We start from the raw sequence: 14,739 nt of genomic DNA, 5'->3' as shown, positions 1-14,739 counted from the left end.
GTCAACGAACTTCCTTTTTAGTTACAATCGCCCGCTTGCAATCCCTTCTGACGACCGAGGATATATACTTCCAAACCCTATGGACTATAGCCTGCGGCGCAAACCCCGTACCAACCCGTACTCGCACTCGGCGCTTTTCCCCTGCAAACTGTTTATCATCACTCCACTTGCATCGGAGATCCGGTGCGGTGCGGTACGGGGATGGTGCAGGTTATAAGGAGCACCAGGGTTTTTGCGCAATCAGTATAGCATCAAAGACATCGTTTAGCCCGAGCATGCCGGTCACAAGCCACAGATAACGGTTCTGCATGAACAGTACGACAATATCTACTGTCAAGAGCTTCATTGAACCTCTGGGAGGCAGTCATTAAACTGCATCAAGAACAAGATATGTGCCGTCCCATCGCCTCCTTCGCCCTGCCGAGAGATCACAAGCCCGAGTCACCTATCCATCGATCAATCACAAGTTAATTCACACCACTATCGTCACCACCCCAGCCACTGTTAGTTTGCTCAACCCCGGAACCATCCGCTCCATCACGCTACAGTGCCTCTCCATATGGGTCCTTTACCGAATTCTCTTTGCGAATTTCCGAGAAACATCAAACAAGGAATAGAAAAACGCATCCGTGCACCCGTATTCACATGTCAAATTGTTGACTCTTTGTCGAGATGGAAGTCTCCATCATTGCGGTCACAAAATGTCCAGAGATTAAATATGTTGAAAACAAGTAAACCTGCTTGGCGTAAATCTGGTCTATATCAGCCGAGTCCCAACAAAAAAGCCAAGTCAAGTGGCATCAATGCAGTTGAGACCTCTAATGCATGCGCCACCAGAACGGGGGGTGTGCACTCTACAGCTTGGCTACCTATAAAATTGCCGTGCCTCTCAATCCGTCAGACCGTCTGCTCATCCCGAGGCCGAAAGGATCTTCAGATTTCGATAGAAGAGAATAGACGAGACGCTGGGTTGGGTATTCTAGACTTTTGTACAACTGCATAATGCTACACACCTTTCAACAGACCCCTGCTTCAATATGCAACTGTGATGCGTAATGCGGTAACTACTGTCACTGTTCAAACCTTGAGGCCTAGGGTAGGTACGGTTTTCAGTTGAAAATACCATTAGGCCAAAACGGAAGGTACCTCCACATCTTAGAAGGCAGGTATCTCAGGTTTAACCTCTTTACATTTTCCACAAGTGCACACCAAATACATCATGGATGATCATGTGCTGGAAGTTGTCACGATGGTTGAAAGACGTTATTGGTATTTTAGTAAGAAATATAGGTAATTAAACATCCTCCCACGCCTTGGTGACCTGAATTCATCAAAAGACACGCTGAGAGATTGCCCAACTCCAGGCCAGTGATCTTGAGCACTCAACGTTTTCCACGTCGCCGGCTCTTCTTCTCTGGCACACTTGCACTGCCGCCTTCTAGCTCACCCTCCTCAATCTTGCCCTCATTTTCCAACTCTTTCAACTTCTCTTGCCCTGATATAAACATGCTCAGATCGCGGTTCATCTCTTGAAGGTCAGCATTCTCTCCTTTGAGTTTCTCCAACTCTTTTACTATTGCTTCGTGGTCGCTGTTGAGATGCTCAATCCGCTTCATCAGTCCCTCGTTCAAACGTTTTTCCTCTTGGAGAGATTTGCCAAGGTTGCGTGCTAATGTTTCGCTCCTGCTCGCCTTGTTCCGCTCTCGAGCAAGTTGCTTCTCTAGCTCTGGTATTGTTTCCTGGCTGAGGGTTGTATATTTTTCATCGAGCACTGACATATTTTTTATAGCCTTTGAGGCTTGTGCCGCAGCTTCCTCGGCCGCAGCAGAAGCTTTCGAGGCCTTATCGACAGTCTTGCTGATCAGTTCTTCATAGTATGCCCTTTGGGATTCCAGTTGACTCGTGACCAAATGTGTGTACTCCAGACCAATGCTGTCCAGCTTGGCTCGAGGAACCACATCCTCTTCTTCCAAATGACCGACTGACCTATTTCTTGAAGGAAGTTCCACAACCTTCCCATCACCTTTATCTCGTATGAGTCGATGAACCCACATGTCTCCAGCGTAATCCCAGACATGCTGTGTTTCCAGCTCCAGAGCAAAACAGTGGGCTGTTTCTTTCCAGTGATCTTTGGCATGGCCACCTTTGTATCGGCCACAGCCCACATAGCCGCAAATCAAACAAATCCATAGGTCATCTGTGCAATCGCAGATGCTGCAGAGATTCGAGACTCCAGACCCAAATGGCTTTGGATGAGGCCCCGAAGGATCTGATTCTGAGTTGGGTGAGGTGTTTGTGAAGCGACAGACAGGACACCCAGCGCCTTTCCAATTCTGGAGGCATGTACAGTGAAACACATGAGAGCATGGTATTGTCATCAACCCATTTGTCTCATCCATGCGTTCCAAGCATACAGGGCAAGTTGGCAATTCCACGAGATTCGGTGTTGGCGGAGGAAACGGTCTGAGGCTGCTCGACATGCCAGCCGGCGAGGATAAGGGGGAAAGAGCCGCGCTTGATTTTCGTCGTGTCGGTGTTTCGAATGTTATACTCTTGACGAAAACTACATGGCAGATTTGAGGCTGTATCATTGTTAGAGATAGGTGTAGGGAAACTGTATGTTTTGGTCACTTACCTCCACAGTGTTAAAGACCTTTCCATCGAACTCTCTCCGCCATTGCTTGGCCCGAAAATTGTTTCGGAACTTAAGCAAGACGAGGTATCTGTTCATCCGCGATGTCATAACCATACGGCAATGACTGATATCCCCCCTCCATTTTTCTCCAACGAAACCCATCAGGTCACCTGGCGACATATACGCCGGGACTGCTGGTATACAAAGAGTTGTGCAGTCGGTATCCTTTGAGCCACTTGCTTCAGTTTCTTGATGGTTCGTCTCGATGAGGCCGGAAGTCTCGTCTTCTTCTCTGTAAAAGTGTACGACTCCCCAGCCGAGCTCAGTATTCTTTGTCTCGAGAGGAAGAAACTCAGCTTTTGTCGCTGTACCGGCCCCCCCGAATGTTGGCCCCAGCGAAGGAGCCGCAGAAGGGCCACTTCGGGTCGTCTCGCCTGCCATTGTGTGTCCAGTCCTAAGGTCGACCGTCTCGAGGCTAACACGGCCAAACCGCCAGTCTCTAACTGCGTTCTGTGGATGTATCGCGACACTTGAGTTCGGGGGCGGAAAGCTGTTAGCCCGTTCGAGCCACTGTCTCTCGGTAACAATCTCGAGTTTCCGTCCGGAGTCTTTGACCGATGGCTTCGCAGCTGCGCCACAATCTATTATACCGAGATTCGACGAGCGTGAGATTTCCCTCGTAAGAGTGTATGGATTTGCGTGGCTCGCTGAGTCGTGCTGGGGATCTATAGAACTCGATACTTTATAAGTAGTCTGTCGGTCTGGTCGCGGATGGGATGGAAAGTCGTCGAAGACACTCGCTTCAGGAGACGGAAGCCAAATTTCGTCTTGAGCTTTAGCTGCTGATGTTGCAGCGACCGGATCAGGAGTCGGATAAAGCTCGAATTTGAGGTGATAGAAGTAAGACGGCATAGCCTGATATATCGGTCTGCGGCTGAACCGCTTGCTCGAGAAAGATGCACTAGGTCTTGGTCGCAAACTCAGGTTGATTTAGGCATAGAGTGAAGTATATCGTTTGTTGCTAAGGAGGCCAAAACAGATGATGGTGAAGTATTCGATACTTATAAGTCATCGTATGCCTAGGTGTGACAGTGACGACGACGAAGAGAAGGCCTGACTTGGTGGGTACACGAATATTTAAAGAGGAAAGATTAAAACTTGCAACTTGCGGCTCATGAGCTCTATGTCAGCCCCACCCATCATGACCTGGCTGCACTGTGGAGTACCCGGCAACTTAGGGGCAACTCCACACAGCGTCAACAACACTGACTTACATGGCAACACATGGAACATCACATAATCTACAAGACAATCAGAAGATGTGATAAATAGTCGAGTAGACTTCAATAGTCTATTAGCACCTTGCATAATATTTGTAAGGGCAAAAACTACATAATAATCATGACAGGCCTAGAAGTTGCCTGATCTCGAATTCAATGCCAGTCCCTAACGCCATCATAAAATCCTGTCACCGTTCGTTGGAATAGCTTACTGGCCACCACGAAGTCGGAGAACGAGGTGGAGAGTTGACTCCTTCTGGATGTTGTAGTCGCTCAAGGTGCGACCATCTTCCAACTGCTTACCAGCGAAGATAAGACGCTGCTGATCAGGGGGGATACCCTCCTTATCCTGAATCTTGCTCTTCACGTTGTCGATAGTGTCACTAGACTCAACCTCAAGGGTGATGGTCTTTCCAGTGAGAGTCTTCACGAAAATCTGCATACCACCACGAAGACGGAGCACCAAGTGGAGAGTAGATTCCTTCTGAATGTTGTAGTCGGAAAGAGTTCGACCATCCTCAAGTTGCTTGCCAGCAAAGATGAGTCGCTGTTGGTCCGGAGGAATACCCTCCTTGTCCTGGATCTTGCTCTTCACATTATCAATGGTGTCGGATGACTCGACTTCCAGAGTGATGGTCTTTCCAGTAAGGGTCTTGACGAAGATTTGCATACCACCACGGAGGCGGAGGACGAGATGAAGGGTAGATTCCTTCTGGATGTTGTAGTCGGCAAGGGTTCGGCCGTCTTCCAGTTGCTTGCCAGCAAAAATCAGACGCTGCTGGTCAGGGGGGATACCCTCCTTGTCCTGGATCTTCGACTTAACATTGTCGATGGTATCAGACGACTCGACCTCAAGAGTGATGGTCTTGCCAGTGAGGGTCTTGACGACTATGAAGAGTTGTTAGAAGCAGATCGTGTAGCGACGAAGTCGATGTAACTTACAAATTTGCATACCACCGCGGAGGCGGAGAACAAGATGAAGAGTGGACTCCTTCTGAATGTTGTAATCAGAGAGAGTGCGGCCGTCCTCAAGCTGCTTGCCGGCAAAAATCAAGCGTTGCTGGTCGGGGGGGATGCCCTCCTTGTCCTGAATCTTGGACTTGACGTTGTCGATAGTGTCGGAAGACTCAACCTCGAGGGTGATGGTCTTGCCGGTCAGGGTCTTGACGAAGATCTGCATGATGGCGGTGATCTGTCGCGAAAGTGATGTGGATAGATATTAATCGGATGAGAGAAGGTCTTTGTTATCGCTAGTCTTGAGCGAAAATAAAGTCTTGTGTGGGAGATGTTTTGGGAAGAAAAGATGATGAAGTTAGAAAGAGGTGAGAGAGGTTTAAGTACTGAGGGGGAAGGTTTGTTTGATAATCAAGCGGGCGGGCATGCGAGAGGGGGCGCAGTGACTGGATTACGCTTGCCAGTGACGAACGGCAACGGCAAGGCAGCGTGGCAGACACTGGAACCCAGGAGCGCAGCTTCCGGGGGCGGATGATTCATGAGAGCGAATGACGGTCGCAGCTAGGGAAGGCTCCAGAATCTGGCCAGGCTGCAGAGCGCCACTTCAAGTTCTCGGTACTTTATCTTTATGTGACACTGAGGCTTGATGCGAGGTACTCGAGACCTGTCACTTATCGCCGTAAAGTGGGTCAAGGTTCGCCAAAGGCTGAAAGTCAGACTGATGTCAGGAGCGGTGTTTGGATGTGCCTGCTCATTCATGCTCTAGCATCTTCGAGGAGGATCTCGAAGCACTTAGAAATATAAAATCAGACCTTGTCCTCAAGTTCAAGCAAAGTCTTTATCTAGCGTGCGTACAACAAGCGACAACCACCGACTAACAAGTCAAAGCGTGTCTACCATAGACCGACGCAGTTCCTTATCCATTACCCGTCTCATTCACCATCTCACCGTGATTCACCACGCATCAGCAGATACCCACGGCCTAGCGCTACGATGCACGAGAGCGGAGTGGCGGAGCCTGGAGTGGGCATGTCGCCACTTTACCCCGGGAAAGACAAAAAGCGATGCTTGTTTGGATGTCTTGAACAGACGCAATTCGACCATCACAAATTTGTCTAAAAGAATAGCTAATTATTCAAGCCTTTTCTGGGAGATCGCAGGTGATCATTCCCCAAAGCTTCAGAGACCAAGCCTCTGGCTCAGGAACCGATGGCGAACGCTCTGGATCAAAACGCCGAGATAATCCTAAGTGGATTTGACAGGATACGGAGTAGGTCTAGCACCACTATCAGAGACGGGAGACTTGATGTACCTGGACGGACACCTCTGGCATCAAGAGTCCAGCACTCAATTATCTTGCAGTCAGCGATGCTGAATTTTCACAGCAGAAAATTTGACGACTCTCAGTCCAAGTTCCAGATCGAAATGTCCCGGGGGTCACCGACTTCTGCCGTCCGCTGAATCCGGTCTTGTCGGTGCTTGCGACGTCATCAGCCAACAATTCTGGCCCGTGAGGACCCTGTCTCGACGACTACCCTGTTCGCATCAACTTCTTGAACTTGCTGCAACACAACGAGGCTGGTAACGTTTCGAGTTTGGATCAACGGTAATGCCTTGAATTCGAAGGCATTCATTTCCAGCCATGGTCGTCTCGTTGCTTTCATCTGCGAACAATCATCTCACTGTTTCGATTCGTTATCAAACCTGACAATGAGCTTATCTCAAACAATCATTGCTTAACATGGCGTCTTATCATGACCCCGCCTTCGGGGTGTTGGCAAGGCACCTTGTGAACCACCCAGACCCCCGATTTCGTGATAGCTCGGCAATGCCTGAGGGTGTCTAATGCTATCGGTCCGCCCCAACAGCCATGGTGTTTCAGTTGATGTTATGGCTCACTATGTTTTTCGCTTTCCCCTCCAGCCGTTGCAAATATGCGTCTGGATTAGGAAGTTTCTTGGTGCCGAGTGAGACATTGTCTCAAAAGCTTCTGAAGCCTTGACTCCAAACGATTCAAGCAGAACATTACAGGAATGGAGTGGCCTTGAGGGTATTACTTAGGATAAAAGTCCCAAGTTTTGCCTCCCCTTGAGTGGCCCCTAACATTAGTTATCTGACCGTTCAGACATATTGTGGTCATGCACTGGTCACTCATTCACAACTTCCGTTCAGTACAGACCCAAGTTTCAAGGGTTTTAAAATTCCATTCGATATACTTGTGGCAGCTTTGTAGCACTTGCCAAGCATAGAGCCTTTTTTGTAACTATCCCAATATCCCTTTGACAAACTGCTAAAGTAAAAAACACGATTCGCTCTGCTCTTCATCGTCGACTTCGCACTCTGCTTGTCGCGAGTCCAGCCCACTTGAGCTCACCAACGCCCTCCAAAGACACTGTAAATCACACACACCTCCCATATAGGCTCATCAGCCATGCGAATTCTTTCATTCCTCAAATGCCACATCGTCAAACATGATCCCGTAATAACACCACAAAATGGGTGAGGTTCGCTATCATCTGTATGGTACGGTCGTTCTTCTCTTTCTCCAAGACTTTAAAACAATAAAACAATAAAATATGATAAAAAGAACTAAAACGCTCTGTCTTCTTCAGTCATACAATCATAGAAGAAAGTCATAAGAAGGTCATAACACATTTTCCCGTGTCAGGTAGCTTCGTGTTGTCGGGCGGTGACCAGCCGTGATAGAATGTTAGAGTCATGTTCGTATGCTCAAAAAGGACAAATCTGGGGTCGCTGTTGACCAAGATTGAAAAGGCCTTGTCAACGCTTTCGCTGTGATAAAACAAATGCAACAAAGGAAAAGAGGGCTCCTATAGGGCCCCATCATATGTTTTGACAGTGTCATAGCATCGTGATTTGAGTAGCAGGATCTTAGTTGGCCCGGATAACAAGTTTCGAGAGGAACTTGTTGGACAGGGAGTCGAAGTCGTAGCGGTCAAACTTTGACTCCTTGCGGGTACGAAGATAAGCCTCTGTGATGGTCGTTAGTACGAGAATTAAGAACAATGCTGTCAAGATGTACATACCGTGCTTGATGACGTGCTGTCTCACTTCAGTCATGGCCTCGCAGACCGAGGTGTTGTTGTGGAGGAGGTGGCCATGCTTGCGTGTGTCCCAGTCGGTGAAGGCAGGGAGCTTCTGGGAGATGGCGTGGAAAAGACCCACAATCACACCAACAGGTGTTGTCTCCATGTCAGTGCAGAACTTGTTGACGGCAACAGGGTCGGGGACTCGGTAGTGGCAATCGAACTGCATCTCCTCCCAGACAGCAAGGAGGATGGAGGCAATCATGAAGATGGTAGGCCAGTTTTTCATCTTCTCGCCACTGTAGACACCAGAGTACAGGGCAGAGAGCTCCTCGAGGATGTCCTTCTGCAATTCACGCCACATATCGGCGAGGGCACACTTGATCTGGAAGTTGATCATGACAGGGGCGACGGTACGACCGTAATACTTGGAGTCCTCGTCGTCGATCTGACCATCGAGGTCAACCTCGGATCCCTGGTTCTCAACCATGGTGATGTGCATGGTGAGGTTGTAGGCAAGGACCAGCTTAAGCGACTTTCGGATAACAGGCATCTTCTCCTTGACATAGTAGCGGTGAGCGGTCTTCAGGATCTCGGTGATAAAAGGTGTACCCTCGAAATGGTCGTCAATGAAGTCTTCGAAAGGACCATCAATGTGCTTATCAAGATACTCAGAGAGAGCATCAAGACGAATACCTTCGGCACCGACGTCAAGCTTCTCAGTGCGGGTCTCGAAGTCAATAGGCTCCTGGTCGGTGAGTGTGGACTCGACCCAGTCAACCGAGAAGCAGCTGTCATCGGCAACAAAGACCTCGCGAACCATAACGGGGAGCGCGAAACCGTAACCGTGGGTGATCCACATAAGGGTCTCCTTCTGGGCGAAGCCCTTGACATTGTAGACTGAGACACCACGGTCCATATGTCGCTCGTAGTCGGCCTTCCAGTCCTTCATGAAGTAACCAATATCCTTGATGTCGATACGAGTGCAAGGAACCTGCCAGAGTCGGGCGTGAGAAGGCTGGCAACCAGCACAGGGCTCGCCCTTATCGCAAGTCTTCTTGAGGAATTTGCAACGGAGACAAGCTCGCAATTTTCTGATCTCACTAGCCTGCTTTCTCTGCTCAGGCAGAAGAGGTCCCTTTCTGCGGCCAACCTTCTTCTCAACGGTACCATCCTTCTTGCCATTGGAAATACGTCGAACAACATTCTTAGTGGTGCTCTTAGCAATGGGGCTCTTACGAGGACCCGAGTTTCGGCGGGTAGTGCTGCTGGAGGATGGGGAGACAGATCCGGCACCACTGCCGGGGCTATGACGGCTCGAAGAGGGTTCAGACTTGATGGGGACAGTGGCGACAGCGGTGGCAGCGACAGTGGTGGTAGCAACAGGCTCATGGGTATGTGTGTGAGTATGAGCGTGGTTGTGAGCGTGGCCATCGTTGCTGAAGCAGTTGCGGTGGTTACCAGCATCAACATAGCCATCAGACTCGGGAGAGAATGGAGAGTAGGGGAAAGGCGCAATCTCCTCAAAGCTTCCGAACTCCATGGAATTGGTGCCGTCGGATGAGTCCGAATTGGTTCTCAAGTGAAGAGTCTGGGAAGGGTTGAAGATAGCAGCGCCCTGCGCGTGAGCTTGTTGGAACTGATCGAAGTTGGGCTGATTCCAATCCACCATGGCCCAGCCCTCGCCTGAGGATGAGGGAAGAGACAAAACCTCGAGGTATGTACCAGTAGGAGAGTTGCTTCCGACGCTATCAAGACGAGGTAATCCATCCATCTGCAGAGTATTCTGGAATTCCTGCCAGTCCCCCATCCCGGTGTTGGGCCATACGGCTTGTGTGTGGTCGTCCATTGGCAGTCCATTGAATGTCGATTCGAGGAGATTGGCTTGAAGAGCTGCCTGTGTAGTCGCGGGAAGATAATCCAGGGGGTTGGTCGGCTGGAAGTTTGCAGGGAAGGCATTGAAGCTCATGAGGGCAGCATCTTGGATGAACTGTGTCATATCAGCAGCAGCGAGGTGCTGCTGTTGCTGCTGCTGTTGCTGAAGGGCCCAATCCGTCAAGGGGTTCACACTTTGCTGAAAAGGTGATTGTTGTAGCGGCGAGTGCTGGCTATGAGGACTGGCGGATTGAGATGGAGGAGAGGACTGGTGCTCCTCCGGACTCATCGAGGCATAGCCGTGAGAGTTGTTTGAAGACATATCGAGGGGAACAGCCCAGTGCCGGGCGTCCTGGGGCATGATGTTTGAAGCAGCCGAAGGGCTCGAATGGGTCGTGGCAGTCGAGTACGTTTGGTAAGCAGCGCGATTTCGAGTATCGAAGGTCGTCAAGTCGAGATAGGCATCACCCCCGCCGTTGTTGAAGTCGTAAGTCATTCTGGGCAAAAAAACAGAAGGGAAGCGGAGTAGGAAAAGGCGGATGATCGATAATATTGTAGGAACTGAGCGGACGACACCGCTCTTTCGTGAAGTCCCTTGTTGAGGTGAAGGGAGGAGGTCTGAGGTTTTGGAGCAGCTGGAGAAGGAGAGGGACTGCTGGAGAAGGCTCAACGGCGGGTAGATCATGGGTTAGTCTCGCTGCTGTGGGCGGTTTGTCGATGGGGGAAGAAGCGGTGAAGCCGTCGGGACATGCAGCCAATGGCCAAGCCACCTGAGATGGAGGCGCCCACCCACTAGAGTGGCCGCTACATAAGCCTATCCGCTGGCGGCGTCCGCTCCAGTGAAGAGCAGCACACGACCCGCTACGGATTGCATGGATCCCGCCTAGCACCTCACAGGCTCACACCCCGGGAACCCTTGGGTTACTGTACTGGCTGTTCTGCTGCTGCAACCCTCCTGCGCCTCTTCTGGGGTGTTGGACATTGACCAATTGTGGAAGTGGGATCGATGGCATGACAGAACCTGGTTCATCTGTTAAGGATTCCTCGTTGGCGCCATGTAAACACAAACAGGTTTACCCCGAGCCGAGTCTAGCCAACCACCTTAGTAGCCGCGGCCGCCGCCATCGCTCCAAAGCCATGATCCAAGGTTTCGGTTGTCAGAAAGTCAGTCTGTAATCCGAAGTCAGTGAAAAATCACAGTGATTATGCTGTTGATTACTGTTTATACCACCCTCGGCTCTACCATATGTCGCCCTGCGACTCTCCGATCACCATCCATAGCGACATCAATTCCCTCATGGTGTAACATGAATTCTGCCTCCTCACCAGACCCCGATCCAGTCGAAACTCGATAGACTTCCCATGAATCAAGAGCTCGACCTATCGCCAGTGGTCAAGGCCCTAGTCAGGACCCAAAGGGCCCATAATCCAGCCATTCCCCCCCACCGTGATAGTAGCTTATAGGCCATGGTATACTATTTTTCACTTGGCTGCCCGCTTGTCAGAGAATCACGATACGTAGCGGGTCTGTTGTGCCAGCAGATCCATTGTGGCCATAAATCGTGCATGAAATCCAGGTACCCAGTTGTCTATGTTCCTGAGAGGGTGACTGGTCTACGATTCTAGTTGATAGATGCGAATTTTCTAATATCGATAGCACCCGAGCTCTGTGATCTCTTTGATCCAAAGATGAGGCTGTTTGGTCAATGCCGTGATAAGATTCAGATCTGCTTGACTTGCGCCATCTTATTTCTCTAGTCCCAACCTTGTGTGAATTGAGGCCACCCCACCGAGGCCCTTCAAGTGTCAAAAAAGGGCCCGGACCGGATATCATACAGTGCATCTAGCGCTTCAGAAGTTTCGTTCCGACCGAGTTTGGCAGGGGTACAGTGTGTCGTCAAACTGTCCACAAGCTCGAATCTGTCATCCTTTGCCTTCCCACCAGCTCACCTTGCAGCAAAGCATCGTTACAGCACAGCGTTGGTGGTTGCATTGCTGCACTGCAAGCAAATGGATTTATCGTGGCAATGACGAGATAAGCACCAGTAGGATTCACATATCACGAAATGTCCACCCGGCCAATCCCCTTCACTTCATGTCCTCTGCATATTATTGCCTATCCCGTTTGCCTGCACGTCGTGCATCTCGATACTCCACCGTCTGCTACTATGTGGTGCAGTTGCAGTTCTGCTATAGCCTATCTAAACAATACAGCAGAACTCGCCGCTCGCCCACTCCGAGATCAAGTGAAATCTGAAGACATCGCCGAGCTCTGCAGGTCATTCTCGAACTGTATAGGATGGGCAGCACGGCGGTAAGCCACATGCTGATGGTAACACAACCATGGCGGCATGGCCCTTTCGAAATGTCTCAAGGCTTGGAATGCTGCACCATAATCCTGCACGTGCGATGGTTTTTGACTTGCTTTGTACCCCCAGTACTAAGGTATGAGTTGTACGGTCCGAGCCATGTCACGCATCACACTGTCTGAGTGAGGAGTCTCGGGATTTTGACCAAAAGAATGAAGAAGAGAATCCGCAATGGCTTGACAGACGAAGAAAGTTGCCACAAAGCATCGGATGATCATTTGGACGGTAAAACTCCAAGATGGATCATCTTCAGCCATTGCACCAACCATCAAAATTTTAGCAATCTAGGCAATGGACCGAGAGCCATTGAATGCTTCACAACCCTTGCCATGGACATGGCCTCACTGTTTACAAGAGGACAAGTCCAGCGCCAGCTTCGCCGAAACACTAACCCTTCAAGACCAAGACCGGGACTCCACCTCAGGGTCTCACAAGGGCTAGCTGGTTAGTTAAGCCGTCGATCCCCTCAAACACCCCATCCGCTTGGCTGTCTGGTGTGCTCGTGATTGCCAGCGAACACGTCCAGGATCAGTGCAGAAACATATCCATTCAGGCCATCACAGCCAATAGATAACTGGTATTTAGCAGAATCGGTTTATGATGCTCTCGGAAGATGCACGATATGTCCCGCGAACCTGAGTTAATGCGGCAAATCGTTCGTCAGCTTTTCAGTTCCCATTCAAACTCGTGGTTCGTCGTTTACTTGCGGATATCTAGCTGATGTGGCTGATCACCATGAAGAGCGTCCATAATTGTCCAATGATTTCTAGGCATGTTGCTTCCACATGCAATGTCTGGCTGGGCTGATGAAGTCGCTGTAATTGAGACGAGAATGTGTAATTGGTGTTGGATACAGCTCCATTGATGTTGATATTTCGCTCATTAGGCTTTCAATAGTGGTTGACGCATGCCATACGTGCTTCCTCAACTGACCAGGCTACCCCAGGCTTGCATTGGCGAAGGCATAACATCACAATGCTGAAAGCCGAGAATCGTCAATCGTCGATCCAGTCAGCAATTGCATTGATAGCAAACAAGATCAGAAGCCTTGCAAGCCTTGGTTCCTATTTAGTGTCTTGACTAGTAAATTCTGCACGACAAGTATGTAAAGCATCAAGGCGAGCGAGAAGTCCACTTCAAGCTATCAGCGATCTTGATCTAGCCTAGCCATCTCCCGCGTTAGGCGTGCATACATAGATATATCGATCATAGAGGCGACAAAGAATTGCCGATGATACAAGTGTAACAAGGCAGTGCACAGCCTAATGTTGTGTCTTCTCAGCCACGTAAAGAACGCTGGCCAGCCTCTCCGGAGTAATGAAGCAAAGACCATATAGTGTCTCTGTGTAATGTTTCTCAAGCCTAGCAGTAGCACGAGGCTTCAAGACATGGCGCACTGTCTTCTCTGCGACCTGCGACCAGACCGCAACCCACGCTACCACGTTCATGCTGGGAGGTGGGCAGTGATGTCAGAAGCTCCCTCGAGAGAGCGGGATGAGACAATATCTAACACTAACACACTGAGATTCCGAATCTCATGAAGTCGAAGGAATGTAAGCTGACATGCTCCGTATCAACCTCTGGCTTCCCCCTGATACAGCTTCAGATGTGTTGACCGCATCCGATGCTACAACCAGGGTTCTCTTCAATACCCTGGCTATTCTCCGTGTGCACGTCTCATATTGTGGTAGTGCCCCCTTTGGTACTTCTCTATAATGAGTTTAGTCCCAGATGGATCTACGGCCTTATTCACGGAGAATCGATGATGCGTGGTGTTGCGGCGGCGTCTCTGAGAATTCATGCGGATTAACAGTAGTTTTGTTTCTCAACAGAATAGCACGAGTCAGGATGTTTGAGAACAAGGCGCGCGCCAACACTTAATCGGCTCATCCAATGACCAAGGTTCATGTTGATTAAAAGGCTCTGCAGGGCCGAACAGGTTATCAAGGCAAATGGCATGTTGTCCACGATTGGTCTGGCCAAGGCTATGGGTTGATAGATGTAGCCATAGTTGGTAGTTGTCCGTAGTAGCCGCATCGTATCTCCCGGTAGTCCCACAGTCGATGGATTCGATGCGCCGGCTATTGGCAACTCTGTTGCCATCAGACCATTTTTGACGCAGGGGTAGATTTTGACGCTCATCAGAGCAGGGAACAATCTTCGGCGGTGAAGATTTTGACCAAACACTAAGGAAGAAACGACTCCATTCCTCGATCCGGATTCTAATTAAGGAGGCTTCAATCAATACTGCCGCTTATCGTGTTGTCTCTCTTTACCTTTTGATCTGGCTGGCCGAGAATATGGAGATCGGCCCCCGACACTCCGCTTCACCTCCACAACATCTCCGAGCCGATCACCCCCCGCCATGGGCCGTGGGGACGCAAGGAACGCGGAATTCCTAATTAATCCCTCCTCTGTAACGTCTGGTCTCATCTTCGTGGCCCATAGACCATCGCGCGTACGTGCGCACTATCAGAATGTCGTGGCCACGTCGATCTGTCGTATACTTACTAAGTTACGAGGGGCTGAGTTTGTGTTCACTTGCGCCGGCTAAGGATCAATCCGGTGCAGCCTGTATT

General features: G+C 50.0%; 3 protein-coding genes across 3 annotated transcripts; all 3 read right to left on the bottom strand.

Annotated features, from left to right (window-relative positions):
- Positions 1 to 1,382: 1,382 nt before the first annotated feature.
- FMAN_09294 (uncharacterized protein) lies at positions 1,383 to 3,547 on the bottom strand (the record flags this gene model as incomplete). Its single annotated transcript, XM_041830118.1, has 2 exons — positions 1,383 to 2,582; positions 2,636 to 3,547. 2 exons carry the CDS (start codon positions 3,545 to 3,547, stop codon positions 1,383 to 1,385), a joined length of 2,112 nt encoding a protein of 703 aa, XP_041680814.1.
- Positions 3,548 to 4,123: 576 nt separating this feature from the next.
- Positions 4,124 to 5,095, bottom strand: FMAN_09293 (ubiquitin and ubiquitin-like proteins; the record flags this gene model as incomplete). Its single annotated transcript, XM_041830117.1, has 2 exons — positions 4,124 to 4,803; positions 4,858 to 5,095. The coding sequence occupies 2 exons, from the start codon at positions 5,093 to 5,095 to the stop codon at positions 4,124 to 4,126; spliced, it is 918 nt and encodes a 305-aa protein (XP_041680813.1).
- Positions 5,096 to 7,761: 2,666 nt separating this feature from the next.
- On the bottom strand, positions 7,762 to 10,287 carry FMAN_09292 (uncharacterized protein; the record flags this gene model as incomplete). The annotated part of the gene is made up of 2 exons (XM_041830116.1): positions 7,762 to 7,862; positions 7,917 to 10,287. 2 exons carry the CDS (start codon positions 10,285 to 10,287, stop codon positions 7,762 to 7,764), a joined length of 2,472 nt encoding a protein of 823 aa, XP_041680812.1.
- Between the last annotated feature and the right edge of the window lie 4,452 nt (positions 10,288 to 14,739).

This window comes from Fusarium mangiferae (assembly GCF_900044065.1).
Source record: "Fusarium mangiferae strain MRC7560 genome assembly, contig: FMAN_scaffold004, whole genome shotgun sequence".
Lineage (NCBI taxonomy): Eukaryota > Fungi > Ascomycota > Sordariomycetes > Hypocreales > Nectriaceae > Fusarium > Fusarium mangiferae.
Note: the sequence above shows the minus strand (reverse complement) of the source record. Positions and strands in the feature narration are given on the sequence as shown.